Raw genomic sequence first — 17,709 nt, forward strand, 5'->3', positions numbered from 1 at the left:
TGCCTCTGGAATAGTCTGCTGGTATCTCTTCTGGGATGGTAGTTTCATATGTGCCCCAGTCTCTCATCTCAGTTTTCCCATTCCCATTCCATGGTCTTTCTGAGTTTTATAGTCAGGAGAGCAAAACGGCAGAGGTGAAGTCTTAGGAACACTTCGTAATAGTTGGTGGAATGAGACAAAGATCCTGCTGGCACTCCTAGAATCCCGACAGTGAGGAAGCCACTTAGGGAAAGAATGGTCTAAAAGCCAGGTAAAGTGACAAGGACGCTTGTTACTTAGATCTCTGTACAGCATGGACTCACTCTTGCTAGTTAAATCTCTCTACAGCATGGACTCATGTTTGCTACTGAAATCTCCTTAATAAATACAGCACAGCAAGTCCGTTTTTCTGCATACTAAAAGTTAAAGTAGTTCATTGATAGTTCTGCCATGTATTCCATTTTATTCTTCATTTTTTTCTTTAAATAATCACAATTTAAATGGAAACAAATTTTGTTTTCTAAGCAGTTGAAACACAAAACATTCTGACATATTTTTAAACGTCTGTGCTTTAAACTTAAGCTTTTGAATCTTGACACAAGTTGACTCCATGAATTAGAAGGAAAAATTATTAAGTGGAAAATATCATCAGTGCACAATTAATATTTATCGATTCCTGTAAGTATAACCAACCTTTGTGGAACCAGTTAGGATGAGCTTGGCTGCAAAAGCCTCTTAAGTTTTAAGTATGGGCTCAAAGCTGTTTTAAGGGAAGCTCTCCTTGTGAGTCAAGATGGTTTGTAGAAGTTAATGCACACCCATTTTAAAGGGCTCTTCTGCTTGTAACGCTTGTCCAAACATTTCTGTGGCTATAGTCGTGTTAAATGAGACTGGCATATGCTACTCTCTAAAGGCTTTGTAATGATCTACAAGGGAGGAGGAGGACATGTTTTCCCAATTCACTCATTCACTTGCGTTTACCATGGTAAATATATCTAAAGTATGCTAAACCCATAGCCAGAAAGGCCAGGGCAATTGGTGCCATCTTTATCCAAGAGAGCCCTGAGGTGGAGTGATTGTTCTCACTAGTAATTCGGGTCTTCAGGGGCTTCATGATCCGCTCTCTCTGAGTCAGGATGGCTCTCCGGGCCCCATCCCATTTCCCTGGACCCCGCAGACGGTACTGGTATGGGGTGCAGGGCCCAAAGAAAACTTCCATGGCCAGCTTTGGATCTGAGAGAAACAGGAGCAGCAGGTTGGGCTTCACCCCAACCAGAGTGGCAATTTCATCCATGTACTCAACGTGGTCCACTTGGATTGTGTGTCGGGCTGTCTTCACATACCTAAAGCAGAGACAGAATATGGAAGGAAGACTCAGCTTCCAGGACTGGGCAGGAGCTTTAACTATTTCTACCTTAGAGGTAAAGAAGATGAGAGCGAGCTTCCTTGAGAAACCCAGCACCACCCAGCTGCTGAATGGAACACAGAATCCATGCTTTAGCCCTCAATGAACAGTAACTGTTTTTTTTTTTATATCAGGATGTTTTTCTACAGACCATGTTCACAGTGGTCTTTAAAATGCCTTTCTTAGAAGTGATTTTTTTTGTATTTATTTTCTTAGTGTGTGCTGGTGTGTGCATGTGTGTGGGTGGGTGTGTAAGTGCTGTAGTAGTGTGTATGTGTGGAGGCCAGAGAAAGGCTTGAAGAACTTTAAAAAAAAGATTTTGATGTAGCTAAATACTTAGCTGTGTGATACGCAGATGGGATGGAGAACTTAACTTCCAGTCCCTCCCTGGATTCACTATCAAGGTTACAGCCTTGTGATGATACACAAAATAATAGAAATGGGTTAATTCAAGATGTAAGAGCTAGTTAAAATATGCCTAAGTCACTAGCCAGGCAGTGTTGTAATTAATATAGTTTCTGTGTGTTTATTCGGGTCTGGGAGATCCGGGAACAAATGAGCAGTCTCCGTTTACAACTAAAGATGGAGACGGAAGTGGCAGATGTAACTGCAGACTTAGTAAGATATGCAGGGGATAAGTATACACTCATTCACCATAGAACTGAGCCAGAGGACTAAGATGTGCACTTGGTTTTATGCTGTGTGATTGCAAGGTGTAGGGAATGGAGAAGGGTGAGACAGACATGGAGAACTGAGTTAGAATTTCACGCTAAGAAGCCCATCATCCCTTTGAGGTTTCCAAACACTTCTTACTGCATTTTTATTTACCGTTTTTCCATAGCCCTTTTTCTTTGGGCAATGTCTGCCCTCATGGTCTTCATGGAGGGCAGTTTGTTCAGCCCTGGAAGCGAAAAACCCATCAGGATTAGCAAAGATAAAAAGGGCATGTGAAACTTAAATGCTCAATATCCTCAGCTGTTGATCTTTAGTCATCTCAAATCATAAGGACTTTGAGATTCCATCTTACACCTGGAATAATGACTAAGATCAAAAAGCCTAGTGACAGCTCATGCTGGCAGGAGTGTGGAATAAGAACACTCATCCAGTGCTGGTGGGAGTGCAAAGTTGTGCAGGCACCATGGATGTCAGTGTGCTGGGTCCTCAGAAAATGGGAATCATCTACCTCAAATTCTAGTTGTACCACTCTCGGCATATATCCAAAGGATACTTCATCCTACCACAGAGACACTTGTTCAGCCATGTTCATTGCTGCCCTATTCATAATAGTCATGAACTGGAAACAATCTAGATGTTCCTCAAAAACAGAAGAAGGGGTAAAAATAATGTAGTAAATTTATACATTGAAATCATGGAATTTGCAGGCAAATGGATGAAACTAGAAAAAAAAATTCATCCTGGGTGAGTTAACCCAGACCCAGAAAGACAAATATGTATTCAATGTGGGTATTAGTTGTTAAGCTAATGATAAGCTACAATCCCTAGAACTTCAGATGTCAGGTATAGGGAAAGGAACTGAGGGGACAGATAGTGATGGATGCATGAGGGCATGGCTGGAATGGGAGAGGGAGGAAAGACAAGGGAGGGGATATGGTGAGAGATAACTAAAATTAAGAACCATTTGAGGGGTTTTATGAAAACCTAATATAGTAGAATCTTCCTAAAATATAGACATATATGAAGAAAATATAAATAAAATTCCCAAATAATGTGGGAGACAGATCCCCAACTGTCTACTTCTTGTTACCAAATGAAGCTTCTAGGACCAGGATTGTGTTGTTTCTATTGCGTTGTTGGCTAAGGGACTCCCATGGCAATTCCCAAATAATCCAGGTTTTATCCAAGACTCTTGGTTGCTCTCCACACCCTGATGGCAAGGCCCCATTATTGAAGGCAACACCTACATAACTCATCGAGCACAGAGACATCAAGCTGGTGCCTACTTAGAGCTTTCACCGCTATGTGCTAGTGTTCATACAGAAAGGTACTCTGCATGATACCAAAGGAGAAACCAGCGCCAACCCAGCTATACACTCTTTAATCTGCAGTGGAGTCCTACCTGCAAGATATGGTAGTGCAATGGAGGCACAAAACTTGTGAGAGTAACCAACCAATGTCTGACTTGACTTAAGGCCCGCCCCATGAGATGGAAGCCATACCCAACACTGCTCAAGCGACCTAGTTAAATAGCCTGGGACCTAGAGTGAAACCAAATACTACTCTTCTAAAACAAACAAACCAACAAACCAATCAAAACAGCAATAACATGATTCCTAGTGACATTCTATTGTAATCATAGATTATGGTCATTCTTAGCCATCATCAGAGAATCTTCCTCCTGCAGAAGTTGGGAAGAATTACAGAGACCCACAGCCAGATAATATACAGAGCATTGGGAGATCTTGGAACACCTAGCCTCAAAAGGGATGTTTCCATCAAATGCCCTCTTCCAGTCCCTAGGTCTCAGGGAACCCCATGGAATAGGAGGCAGAAAGAGTGTAATCACCTTAGGGGATGGAGGGCATCATGAAAACAAGACCCTTTACATCAACAAGATTAACACACATAGAACTCTCAGAGACTGAGATGCATGTACAGGGCCTGCACAGGTCTTTTTCACAAGATGGGGCCCTAGAGCTGAAAGGAGAAGTAGACACATGCCCTCATCCCTAACTCAGAAATAATTTCCAATTGATAACTATTTTCAAATTAAAATTTAGTTCCCTCCAAGGAAATCTTACTAAGAAAACAAACTACTTTTAAGAGTAGGCCGCATGCCCAACAGTAGATGGCCAATAGACAACAAACTCGATCGCATCTTTGGAGGTTCCTTGTCTCATAATGTTGAGACAAGGGCTTTCTCCTTTTCTAAATTATCTTTTTATTTATAAATTTATTTATTTATTTTTCCTTCTCTCTTTTTGCTATACAGGTCCTTTGCATACACACACACACACACACACACACACACACACACAGAGAGAGAGAGAGAGAGAGAGAGAGAGAGAGAGAGAGAGAGAGAGAGACATGCATGGGCATGTGTATGTGTATGGATTCTAGTTTAGTGACTTTATGGGATTCCTTAGTGAGTGAACAAATGGGTCTCTGTTTCTTGTGCCTTCTCTTGGGCTTTTTCTTTGCTTGTTTTGTTCAATTTTGATGTGTTAGTTTTTATTATAATCATATTTCCTTAGAAGCCCGTTTGTTTTCTAAGAAGAGACAGAAGGGGATGGATCTTGATGGGAGGGGTGGAAAGGAACTTGGAGGAGGTAGAGGGAAAAATCACAATCAGGATATATTATGTGAGAAAAGAATCTATTGTCAATAAAAGGAAAACAACAACAACAAAAAGGAAAGGGCATGTTTAACTGGAAACTAGTGTGAAGAGAAATGAGGGTTCACTTTAAGCAAACTGCCAGGCCCCCTCTCAGCCTTTGTTCACAGACCTTTGAACACCCGCACAGCCCAGCGAGACTGGAGCTCTGCAATTGGTAGGATGATGCCCAAGGGCTGGATGAGCCCGATGACAGCCAGCGTCGGCTTTTCCAGGTCTGGAGGGAACATCAGCTTATACAGGGACACTTCGTTGTCAGTAACTGCAATCAGATCCTCAAGGAATGGGAAAGAAAAGCTGTATCCTGTGGCAAAGATGACAACATCAATATTCTTCTCCACCGTGCCATCGTCAAAGATGGCGTCTGTTTCCGTGAACTCTTTTACGTTGGGCTTCACTTGGATTCTTCCAGAGATGATGTGATTGGGAAGATCATCACTGACGGTGGGGTGCTGACTCAGTGGTCTGTACAGAAAAATGAAAATTTAAGCAAATCTAAGAAAGAGAAAGCAATGTGTGAAAGAAGGATTTGAAGCTAGCAACTTCCCTTGTCAGGTCTCCCTCCAAACACAGGAGTTTGTGCGTGTGCGTGCGTGTGTGTGTGTGTGTGTGTGTGTGTGTGTGTGTGTGCAGGTATGTACTCATGCATAAACATGCAGAAGTCAAGGGAAGATATAAGGCATACAACTTTATCATACTAGGTCTTAGTTCCCTTGGGATAAGGTCTCTCACGAGCCTAAAGTTTGAGGTTTTGGCTAAGCTGCCTGGCCATTGAGTTCCCTGAACTTACTTGCTACACCTTCCAAATGTGGCCATGACTGACTTTTAAATTTTAATTTCACGTGGGTTCTGGAAATTAAAACTCAGGTCCTGCCCCTACTTAGCTCATATGAATTCCCTCATCACTCCTGAGCTTATGAAGGCGAAGCAGAACATTCAGGGATGTTTCCCTTACGCTGTGTCCCTTCACTAACATGTAGACCACCCGGCCCCAGAAAGAAAGAGTTGTAGCTTGCTTCCTTTGTTCGATCGATCCATCCATCCTTCTCTTTTTCCTTCCTTTTCTTCTATTTCTTCCTTCCCTCCTTTCTTTCTGGTTCCTTTTTTTCATTTCTTGTCTATCTACCTTTATACACATTTAATTTTACATCAGTATTTATATGTCTCCCATCCCCTTCCCCCCTTCTTCTATTCTGAGGTACCTGCTCTGATGCTTTCTATTGTGGACTCGAACTCACATGACTTTCTTTTCTTCTTATGGGATTTAGAAGCCTGGGGCTGAGATATTTTCTAGCAGAATCTGTAAATGCTATTCCACTATACTCTCCAATGTTGTACATATGCAGATCAATAACAGGCAGATTGTGTTATCTTTCTGCTACAATTTACCTAAGGGTTTTATCTGGCAGAGGCTAGGACTAGAAACACTCAAAACTTCTCCAATAAGTAATAGGGTGGAATTCTAAAGTAAGAAGTACAGAAACAGGCTCATATGTTCAAAGAATGTACTAGAGGAAGTCACCGGAGGCTGCAGTGTGCCCTGGTGGGGCAAGATAAGGGATGCCATATCTAGGTGTGCCCCAGAGAGCAGGCCAGGCTATGGGGTTTGTAGACGGGTTTAAGAGTTTGACACATGTGCAACCACTCTGGAAAGCAGCGTTTCGGTTTCTCAGGAAATTCGAGATCAACCTACCCCTGGATCCAGCAATACCACTCTTGGGAATATACCCAAGAGAGGCCCTATCATACAACAAAAGTATATGCTCAACTATGTTCATGGCAGCATTGTTTGTAATAGCCAGAACCTGGAAACAACCTAGATGCCCTTCAACGGAAGAATGGATGAAGAAAGTATGGAATATATACATATTAGAGCATTACTCAGCAGTAAAAAACAAGGACTTCTTGAATTTTGCATACAAATGGATGGAAATAGAAAACACTATCCTGAGTGAGGTAAGCCAGACCCAAAAAGAGGAACATGGGATGTACTCACTCATATTTGGTTTCTAGCCATAATTAAAGGACATTGAGCTTATAATTCATGTTCCTAGAGAAGCTAAATAAGAAGGTGAATCCAAAGACAAACACATAGGCATCCTCATGAATATTAACCTTCATCAGGCGATGAAAGGAGACAGAGACAGAGACCCACATTGGAGCACCAGACAGAAATCTCAAGGTCCAAATCAGGAGCAGAAGGAGACGGAGCACGAGCAAGGAACTCAGGACCGCGAGGGGTGCACCCACACACTGAGACAATGGGGATGTTCTATCGGGAACTCACCAAGGCCAGCTGGCCTGGGTCTGAAAAAGCATGGGATAAATCCAGACTAGCTGAACATAGCGGACAATGAGGAATACTGAGAACTTAAGAACAATCGCAGTGGGTTTCTGATCCTACTGCACGTACTGGCTTTGGGGGAGCCTAGGCAGTTTGGATGCTCACCTTACTAGACCAGGATAGAGGTGGGCGGTCCTTGGGCTTCCCACAGGTCAGGGAACCCTGATTGCTCTTAGAGCAGATGGGGGAGGGGGACTTGATCGGGGGAGGGGGAGGGAAATGGGAGGCGGTTGCGGGGAGAAGGCAGAAATCCTTAATAAATAAATAAATAAATAAAAATAAATTACCTACTTAATTAAATGTAAAAAAAAAAGAAAAAAAGAGTTTGACTTAAGGCTGGGGATAGTTTCTGCTGGTATTTTAGGAAAAGACATAGAGACCTTCTTAAATGCCTGTGGTGTTTTTCAAGGCCCAGTCTCAAGCTAACTTGCAGGAGACAAAGAATGTGGCTGATTAGTACAGTTCAGCCAGGACAGAGGAAAAGATGTGACCGAGAGGCTTACCTGAGGAGTTTCTCTGTGTACGTGTGGTGCCAGTACTGTATCCTGGAACCCAGCACCCCCCTTTCAACCTGAAAAGTCATTTCTTCTCCTCCTTATTTGAGTTCTGCATCTCCTCTCCATTCTTGTCTCTCATCTTTCTAGTGAACATTTTTCCTGCTATCTATCTTCTTTGGCTTTTAATTGGGAAATGACGTTTTTAATGACTAAAGGATTCCCTGAGCCTTGGCTTTGTTAAAGATTGCTTCAAATTTTCATGCAAGCTGACTTCTCTTCTCCATTCAATTTCCCTGGCACCTTGCCTCAATTTCTGGATTCTTCTTCAGTCTGGATTCTGGTTATTGATATATGAGAGGAACTTTCCCTTTGACACTTCCTACAAGCTGCCTTGGCTCCTGAAGTCTCCTCTGGGTGCTTCCTCTGCAGAAGGTACAAGGTCAGTGGGCCAATTCTGTGAGCTAAGACAAGGACACCAGCAGACATCCCGTCCCTGCCGAGTTATCCAGAGAAAGCCTTTCTGTGTCCTCCTTGGGGATGATGGCCTCAGGAGGGACTCAGCTTATTCCTCTTCCCCATTTCGTCAGTGTTAGGGTACCACGTCAGGAAGAATTGATGCTGCCTTTAACCAGCACCACACACCAAGCTCTCCCCAGGGTGTACTAGAGTGTCACCTTTGGGATCCCTAAAATTGATCTTCACGTACTTATCTGACCTACGGAGAAGAAAGACTGACTTACTGTGTAAAGCCTTAATGGATCCTTTTGCCTCCTAGCTCCGGACATTTACAAAGATAGGATTATCAGATGCCCTCTAATCCTTACTCTTAGTATATACCCAAAGAGATGAAATCAGTGCCCTCAAAACGTATCTACACTCCATGCTCATTGTAGTCTCAATCACACTAACCAAAAAGTCAAAACAGAACCCAAGTGTAGATTCATCAGGGTAAGTAACTGTGATATACATCTCTCTGGCTGTCTCGTTCTCTCTTTTTATATGATCTATGACTGTGGTATAGATGTACAATGGGATTCTATTCAACCTTGAAATTGGTGGTAGAGCACTTGCCTAGTAGGCATAAGAACCCAAGTTTAAAAGGCTGACATCAAACAGTACATGGGTAGCACAAATTGGTCTTGACAATTTAAAAATAACATAACACTAGATGTGTATTGGATATGCATATCTGGTATGAATTTGGGAGGGTGAATATGATCAAAATATGTTATACAAAATTCTTAAAAATAAATAAAGAAGGAAAAGGAAAACATTGCCAGTTGCCACAGCATAATGAACCTGAAAAATAGTGTGCTGTGTGAAATACAGCAGATACTGAAAAGAGTATTATATTATATTATATTATATTATATTATATTATATTATATTATATTGCTTACATGTAGAAGGTAGAAAAGTCAGATGAGTAGTATACAGAGGCGGATGACAGGCTTTAGGGCAGAGGAGAACTTAGAGAGACGTGGGTCAGAGGATAGAAAGTCACAGATGTACAGAATGAACAAGTTAAGGTTCAAACTCACAGCATAGGGACTCTAACCAACAATAAATACTATTGCACTGTGGATTTAGGTGCTTTTGCCAAACTAGGTCTACGTGAGATCCTGAATGTTTTGATTTGCCTCACTATGGTAACAGTCTCACTGTACGTGTAGAGCAAAGGGAGTTAGAGACATTAGAATTATGCAATCGTCTTAAAAAATGGACACAATCCATTTTCCACGCTCCAGACATACGTGCCTTGGCTTCTGCCTCTTTGTGGTCCTCTCCCTGATGTCGTCACAGTGCTGGTTCTCTTCTGTTCCTCACTTTGCACCCAGACCTTCCTAGCTCAGAGATGTTTTGCTTGAGAATCCTCCTACTTACAGCTTTCTATGCTGGATGATTTCTCGTGGTGGCTCCTTCTCGCTCTTTAAGTCTTAGCTTAAACATCACTCCTAAAAATTGCTTCCTTGATCATTCTGTTGGTTTATCCATCCATTCTACCCTAGACAGTCTGTCATATTCATTATTCATGTCCTTTATAATTCTCCTGACACTATAGTTTAAAAAATGTTCTCATCTTCCTCCATAGAACACAATGTTTTCATTCGCAGCATAATGGAAGATTGTTAATATTTTTTGAGTGAACATAACATACATGTCACATTCTTTTGTACCATCTGCTGAAACATTTAAGGTAGTGAGGGGGCAGGATAGCTAAGTCCGTAAGTGCTAGCTGTGCAAGAACAAGAACCTGAGTTTGAGCACCAGCATCTGCATAACAACCTGGTCATTGCAGTGTACAACTGTCATCTCAGCAATGGGAAGGAGGAGACAAGAAGGTTCTGTGACATGCTGTCTAGCTAGTCTAGCTGAATGGATGAGCAAAGTACACAGTGAGAGCTTTTCTCAAAAAATAAGATGGAGAGCAATTTCACTGAATATCTAGCATCAAGCCATGACCTCCATATCCAGTCATACACACATACATGTACAACATACACACCACACACACACACTAACCCTTGAAGACCATAAATAGTCATATAAGAAATACAGTATTTGTTGACTTATCTGTTTACCTTTGCTAGAACAATATATCATTTATTAAAAAATATAACATTTATTGACTTAAATCAGGTCTGGAGAGCCACTGTCAACAAGTCACACCTAGTGAGTACCTTCTTGCTGTTGGGGACACTGCACAGTCTGAAGTGGCATAGGACACCACACAGGAAGACAGAGCCAAACCTCTAACTTAGTTTATCTTCCTCTTGTAAAAGTCCTAAGCCCTCCTGGGGCCTCATCCTCATGACACCATCTACTCTCAGTCACCCCCGATGGCACCACCGTGACATATCATTAATATATGAACTTGAGGATAAGTATCCCATGAGTGAACTCTAGGGCACCTAACTTGTTTGAGTAATATTTCTTCATCTTATGTCTTTTATTTTAACTCCACTTACTCTTAATCCCTCTCCATCCTTTGCTTATTAACTGGAGGCTACTGATGATTTCTGAACTGAGACACTGCCATGGAATAAGAGCTGAATTACAGGGGTGATCCTGCAGAGGGAGGACACCGTAGACAGCTCCCCCTGTGGCTTCCCTGACACGTCTACCCCAACCTCAACAAAATTCACAATGTCTCTGACATTCATCTCACATTGCTTTGCTCAAACCTGTGTTTGAGTCTTCTCCCATCTCCACGGTTGATGTCTATGGAGGGTAAGAGCACTGTATTTGCCTTTTGCCCGAAGTTTTGGTGTCTAGCAATCAAGTGTCACTTGATTGATGAGCGGCTGAGAATATACAAGCGGTGCCAAGAAGCACATGTTCTTGCCTTCAGTAATGTGCATTGTACAAATCTAAGTGGTTTATAGTCCTAAGGGCATGAGGTCAACAGGAGTCAAAAGCTCAATTGTCTTCAAAGCACAAACCTACATACGATTCCCCACATCAAGCCCCCTGTTTGTCACCTGTGCTGTGGCTGCAGACCGTAGTGTGCATGGTTGAACCTTGAGTTCAGTATCTTCTCGAGGTATTTGTTTACTGCTGCTGTGGTTAATATTTTCTGGAGGAAGCTATGGAACCGAGTGAAAAATGAACTGTCCATGGGATATCCATTATTCCAAACGCGGTGTAAAATCCACGATCCTCGCCTGGTACTGAGGAATACCTGTGGAAGGGTAATTACAGCAGAAGAGAAGAGAGGAATGCTTGCTGTTGTACTGTTCAAGTGATAGTCATCACCCTGTTGGAGAGTGTGGACCACTGGAGAATAGGTGGACAAGCGTTGAGCCATGGCCACCGTGCGGTGCTTTGCCAGAACTTTTACTAAACCCAGAAAAGGGCTGTCTATATGACACCAAATTTATTCATGAAAACTAAATGCAGTTCGCTCATCTACCTGTCTCTGAAATACCATGCTAAAAAGTTTTCCTGGATATTGACCTAGCTGTACTTCATATGTTAATAAGGGTTTGAATTCGTAAGTCAATTGCCATATTGCTGTCACAGTCTGTATTGTTTGCTTTAAAATAAATCTATTTAAAATATTTGGTGAGCATAACCCAGACCCAGAAGACAAATAGCACATATTCTCCCTCATAGGAAGACTCCACCAAGAAGAATCAAATCAGTCATCTAATGCATGCTAGTGGTCCCTTAAGGTGCCTGGGAGTTGTTTGCATGTCATTCCCATTGGTAGTTTGGGGGATTATTTTGCTTTCATTTTGTACTCAGCATGATTTTAAACATCTTGAAGTGGGTCCATGGATTTCTCTACATTTTTTTTCTGGCCCTTCTTAAACCAAACTTACATTTAGGGTGATACCTACAAATGCACAGGGTTCCTCTGGTGAAGTTAACAATCACCAACAAACCTGTTTTGCCACTCGACTAAGTTCCACGGCAATATCCACCCCGGAGTTGCCAATGCCAACCACGATGATTCTCTTTCCTATGTAGTCCTCAGGAGTTTTGTATTCCCGACTGTGGAAATAACAGCCTTCAAACTTCTCAATGCCTGTGGTTGAAGAAGATGATTTGTCATTATGAGGAGGACGTTTACATATTGACACATATAAGAAAGTTACGTTCTGAACAACCTGAAAAAGGAAGAAATAAAATCTGGGCCAGGCAGCTGAAGATCACACATAGTCCCCAAATGCTATTCATATTTAAGGAAGCTCATGGGTTGTGTAATCTGTAGATTATTTCATACCTGGAAATGCTTTCCTGAATATATTGCATATAATGTTTAAAAAACCAGGGGCTTTCATTTTGTAAATACTTGCATTAGTGTGCAAAATGATTAGACACCTGTTACACCTAATTCACTCAGAATTTTGAACATCCATTTTAAACAATCTTATTTACTGTGTCTCCATTTTCCACAGTGGTTTCCTGGGCACCATACAAAGGAACTGAAACTTAAAGTATTTTCTAATTGATTCCTGGTGGTAATTTGATGGAAAGAGAGAGCAAGCAAGTCAAAAGTCAGAGGAGGAGTTTAGTCAGGGGAGACAGTGGAGCTAAAACACGCGGCTTGAGATGGATACCATCTTACCACATAGAACTACAAGGGGGCAGCAAGCTGTCCATTTGGTTTTATGGGTCAATGAGAAGCTAAGACATGGAAGAGGGAAATTTTATTCCCCCACACATACATCTAGACTACAGTTGAGTAAGAAACGCCTAGAGTCAGAGAGATAGTCTTCTCCAGGGAAAATACCCTTTGATTGTTTATCCAATACCAAGTGGCCAGCCCTTAAATCATATATAGTGTATATATCGTGGTTGGAGTAAAGAAAGGAAGGGAGGGGGAATGAGTAATTATATTTTACCAATAAAATAAAAATTAAAAATGAACTCATGATAAATAAATGCACCGAAGCTTCTTCCCCATATGCTAAGATTTCCAAGTGTGTGGACTTGCCAGCTGCTTGCTAGTCACTTGTCCCTCATTTTTATTAATTGCACTTTCTCTGGAATAGACCGAGATCAAATATGTTGACAAATCTATGACTATTTGAATGTGGGCTGACTTCTGTTAGTCATTAGAAGCTGGATGTAATGCTAATAAGGGGGAGAGCATGGGTCATTGTGCTTGCCTGTTCTTGTATTTCAATGGATTACATTGTCCTGTTAACAGAGAAGGAACACTTTGCTACTGAGGGACACCAGGGATAATTCACTGAAACTTAATGAAACTTAATAACATTTATGCCCATTCATGAAACTTAGTAGCATTTATGCTCACTCATGAGACTTAATAACATTTATGCCCACTCTTGAGACTTAATAATACTTATACCCATTCATGAAACTTAGTAACATTTATGCCCATTCATGAAACTTAGTAGCATTTATGCCCACTCATGAGACTTAATAACATTTATGCCCACTCATGAGACTTAATAATACTTACACGCATTCTTGAAACTTAGTAACATTTATGTCTATTCATGAAACTTAGTAGCATTTATGCCCATTCATGAAATTTAGTAACGTTTACGCCCACTCATTTCTGCCTGTAAGTTATTTGGAAAAAGCCTTTCTAGAAGGTTCTGGAGGACACACCTGGGAAGGAGGTGAGTGGCAGGTGGGGGTCTGTGTGATGGCCACTACAGACCAGAACCCCATCAAAGACCAGGCTCTCCTGTTTGCCATTCGTCTCCACGACCACATCCCACTGTCCACTGACTCCAAAGTCTGGACGCCTCCTCACATACCTCACTTGGGTCTGAGAAGGGAACACAGAAGGAAACACGGGTGACTCAGCTGACAGTTCTTGCCGAGTCCTCCTCTCCGAGTCCCACAAACCCTGACGGGACACTTAGCTAAGGCATTCACGGCAATATAGTTCCTGTTCCTTCCACAGTAGCTTCAGTGTTGGGTGTATTTTCAACATATTGGGGAAATTCTGTTACAGACATACTCTTTTATAGAAACAGAAACAGTTGAGGCTTTATGAAATATTGGAGTGGCTGAAGCCACAGCACTCATATCCTCCTAGGGAGGATACGCATGGAGATATTTCTTCACAGTTTTCATTCCTTAGGATGGGCTTATCCCTTTACCTCTGGCCAGCATTTTGAAGTTCAGGGAATTAAAATTTTCATCATGAGATGAAAATGGGTTTGTGTGTTTAGTTTTAAGTGCTGATCAAAGGTAGAAGGTAGGAAATAAAATATTCTTTACATGAGCCTGCTTCTTGTTTTGTAAGCAACATGATTTGGCTCAATCTCTACTAGCATTATTCTAAGTCCTCAAACATTGGAACTGGTAAGGAGGGCTTGCCACCACAATGCACGACCAGACCCAAGTTCTGATGAGCAAAATCTTCCAGCCTCACATTCAACTGAAACTGTCAAAAGACTTCAACCCGTGATGGTTTCCTGCCGTGGATGCTCACTGATGACCTGTTCTTCGTGTGTGGGAACCAGGAGGTACTTTTGTGCGTGCACAGGTGAGTGTATTTGCTCACATGCATGCACACATACACAGGACGCAACACTGCACCTTAAATCGGATGTAAGGCAGAAGGCTGAAGTGCTTGGCGTACTTTCTGAAGTAGTCCATGAGTCTGCAGTTGTGCATGTAGTTGGGAAAATGCTCAGGAACGGGGAAGTCACTGAAACACATCATTTCCTTTGAAGTGTTGATGGTCACGGATTTGTAGATACTCGGCATTTTCTCTGACGGATTTTTCTACAAGAGAAAACCCCTCACTGCAACAAACTTCATAATTACAAGGTAATAAAACATTTCAAGTGATGTCAGGTATTTTTAAAAAGTGGAACATTGCTTTTTCTATATTGTCAAACATTTACTGATGTTTTCTCCTAAGATCCTGTGTTTCCTAGAGAAAGAATCATATCAGACCAACCACAAATCCTGTGTATGACTTCTCAATCAGAATAATGGATGTCAGAAAAGAGAATATCATTTTTCAAATGGCAAATCAAAAATTATTTCTAATCCCAATAAAAATTCCCTTAAGTATGAAAGTAAAATACAATTTAAGACAAACAAAAGCTGGGGGACTAGCAGCCATAAATGCTACACAAAATGGGAAGGGCCAATGCACTCCCAGACGCTACCCATATCTATAGTCTCCACACTCCAGTTTTAGCTGAGGCTCAGGCAGTTCCATGTACCAGCTCTAACCAAAAGATAGTAATAGTAATACCAATACCATGCCCTGTACAGTAAATATTCTTCTTCTTTAGAAACAAGATTTTCTATACTAATGAAAGGAGCTATCAATTAAAATATATAATAGTCATGAACTTATAAGCACATATAGTTATCATTCATATATATGATAAAACTGCTAAGAGAAATGTAATAGACACTAACATGTATGATACACTATATCATATTTTAAATAGTACAACTTGCTGTCCTCTCATGAATCTTGATACAGTTTGATATAATATCATGTCTGCCTTATCACTGAGAATCTTTGAAATTAGATATACTTTTTAAGCCTTTCCATTGCTCTAGTCTCAACGTAGCAGGATGGTCCTTCTACAATGTAAGAATGTTTCTCTTTCATCTCAGTTTCGGTCAAAATCTTCACTACAGTCTATACCCACTGACAAAATCCAGTTTTATGAATCTCTCAGAAGCATAGCCTAGCTCCCCCCCCCCCACCTTGGGCACTAAGCCAGCTGCACCAGCCTGCTGGTTCTCCCTGCCAAGTGAGCCATGCTCCTACCTCACAGTTCTGCACCCCAAGTTCCCTCTAAACCCCTTTTCAGATGCTCCCCAGCCTTGCTTTTTATTTAACTCATTGTTCCCAAACCACTTTATCTTGAGGGTATCTGTGGCCTCTTACTTAGGTTATATTCCCAAGTCTCAGATCCTGCTGTACTTTTGCAACATGCTTGCTTACCGCTACTATCTACACTATTTTATTTTCCTTTATCTTGTATTAGAGTTTAAGCTCCCCGATGTTGAGAATTTTGTACTCATATTTTTAAGTATATTCTGTCACTTGTTAAAGTGCCTTGTGCAAGTAAGTATTCAAAAATGTTCATTGAATGAATGAACTCTTAAAAAAGAAATAACATAGATATTGTTATTTATAAATCGAGTGTCAATCCCTGGAAAAATCCCACAGGTTGCAGAGGGGTACATGAATCATATCAACAATATGTCAGAAGGTATTTGGGGTGAGCAAGGCTGCTCCTTGGATACTTCTTTGTTTCAGGGGCACGGAAGGGAGATCCCTGTGAGATTGCCATGCTAACTACTTTGCCAGAGCAACCACTGTCCACAGGAATGAAGTCTCACAATTAAATGGTTGCTATATTCCCCGAGTGGGGATGAAAGCCAAGAGCAATACAAGAAATTTATTTCGTCAACGAAGACCCTCTAAGGGCCATCCATGACTGGTGAGCAAAACAGTTCTGTAAGATCTCCAGAACTGGAAAGCACTGATGGCAAGTCCTGAGTTTCATGGGCACATCCAATAAATGAGAGAAGCACCAAAAGAAGATGCTCACTTAGAAACTTGAACCTATTCAACATTTAGCACCCTTGAAAACAGTGCGTCCCTTGCTATTTAGAACTCAGAGAAAAATAGTCATTGCCCCGTAAAACACACACACACACACACACACACACACACACACACACGCACATACATACACATATATACACACACATACATAGAGAGAGAGAGAGAGAGAGAGACAGACAGACAGACAGACAGACAGACAGACAGACAGACAGAGACAGATCTACACACACTGATCTGTATCCCTCTACTGTGGTGTTCTGGGATATTTAAGAAAGAGTATCATGCAGGTATTACCACAAGACAGAATATGAAATTACATAATTACATAGTAGAAGGTCATCAATGAACCACCAGTCTGTGCTACCTCTCAAATCTACAGCACCCTTAGCTTTGAATAAGAACAGCACATCTAAACAGTTAAAAAAAAAATCTATAGCCACCATCCCTTTACTAATATCTGTGAAGGTCACACAGGATTTCAGCTGCTTTGAATACAATCTTCCAAATTTTATTCCTCATTTGAAGTTGACAAATTTTTTCAATAATTGACGTAAGCACAAAGATTAGAGTCACCAAATGACTGATTATGTGACATCCTGTATGTTTCATTTAATGAAACTCTCCAGATTGTTACAGCTATATTAGTGAAACCATATTTAAAGTCAAATAAAATGCAAATGTACTTGAAATTTCCACAGGCCTCCGATGTCATCACTTCTTTCAAAGCAGGTTGGCTCCAGATCTTCATCCAAACAACACTTGATGGCTCCCAGGCCACTGATGCCAGCTCCGATTACAGCTATCCGTTTCTTGGCCATGGTGCTACCACTGACAAAGAAGCATTGAGAACTTTCACCATCATCCAAATCAATTGAAACAAAAGCACTTTATCACAAAGACCTGTAGTTTACTGCCCTAATTTTTATTGTTCTTATAATTAATATATTGAATATCTGCCACAAATAACAATAAGCAAACCTATGGCACAAACATGCACACAAACCTGCTTGTTCTGCCTGCTAAGTTCTCCTTAGAGTGAGCCAGAGAAACACAGGTGTATCAATCCCTGGAAAAATCCTACAGGTTGCAGAGGGG

General features: G+C 41.3%; 1 protein-coding gene across 1 annotated transcript; it reads right to left on the bottom strand.

Moving 5' to 3' along the window:
* Positions 1–946: 946 nt before the first annotated feature.
* LOC142858294 (flavin-containing monooxygenase 5-like) lies at positions 947–17,432 on the bottom strand. The gene is made up of 8 exons (XM_075987477.1): positions 17,298–17,432; positions 14,607–14,795; positions 13,665–13,827; positions 11,966–12,108; positions 11,060–11,259; positions 4,849–5,201; positions 2,213–2,285; positions 947–1,322 (listed from the first exon to the last, which is right to left on the bottom strand). Exons 1-8 carry the CDS (start codon positions 17,430–17,432, stop codon positions 947–949), a joined length of 1,632 nt encoding a protein of 543 aa, XP_075843592.1.
* Between the last annotated feature and the right edge of the window lie 277 nt (positions 17,433–17,709).

Source organism: Microtus pennsylvanicus, chromosome 10, assembly GCF_037038515.1.
Source record: "Microtus pennsylvanicus isolate mMicPen1 chromosome 10, mMicPen1.hap1, whole genome shotgun sequence".
Lineage (NCBI taxonomy): Eukaryota > Metazoa > Chordata > Mammalia > Rodentia > Cricetidae > Microtus > Microtus pennsylvanicus.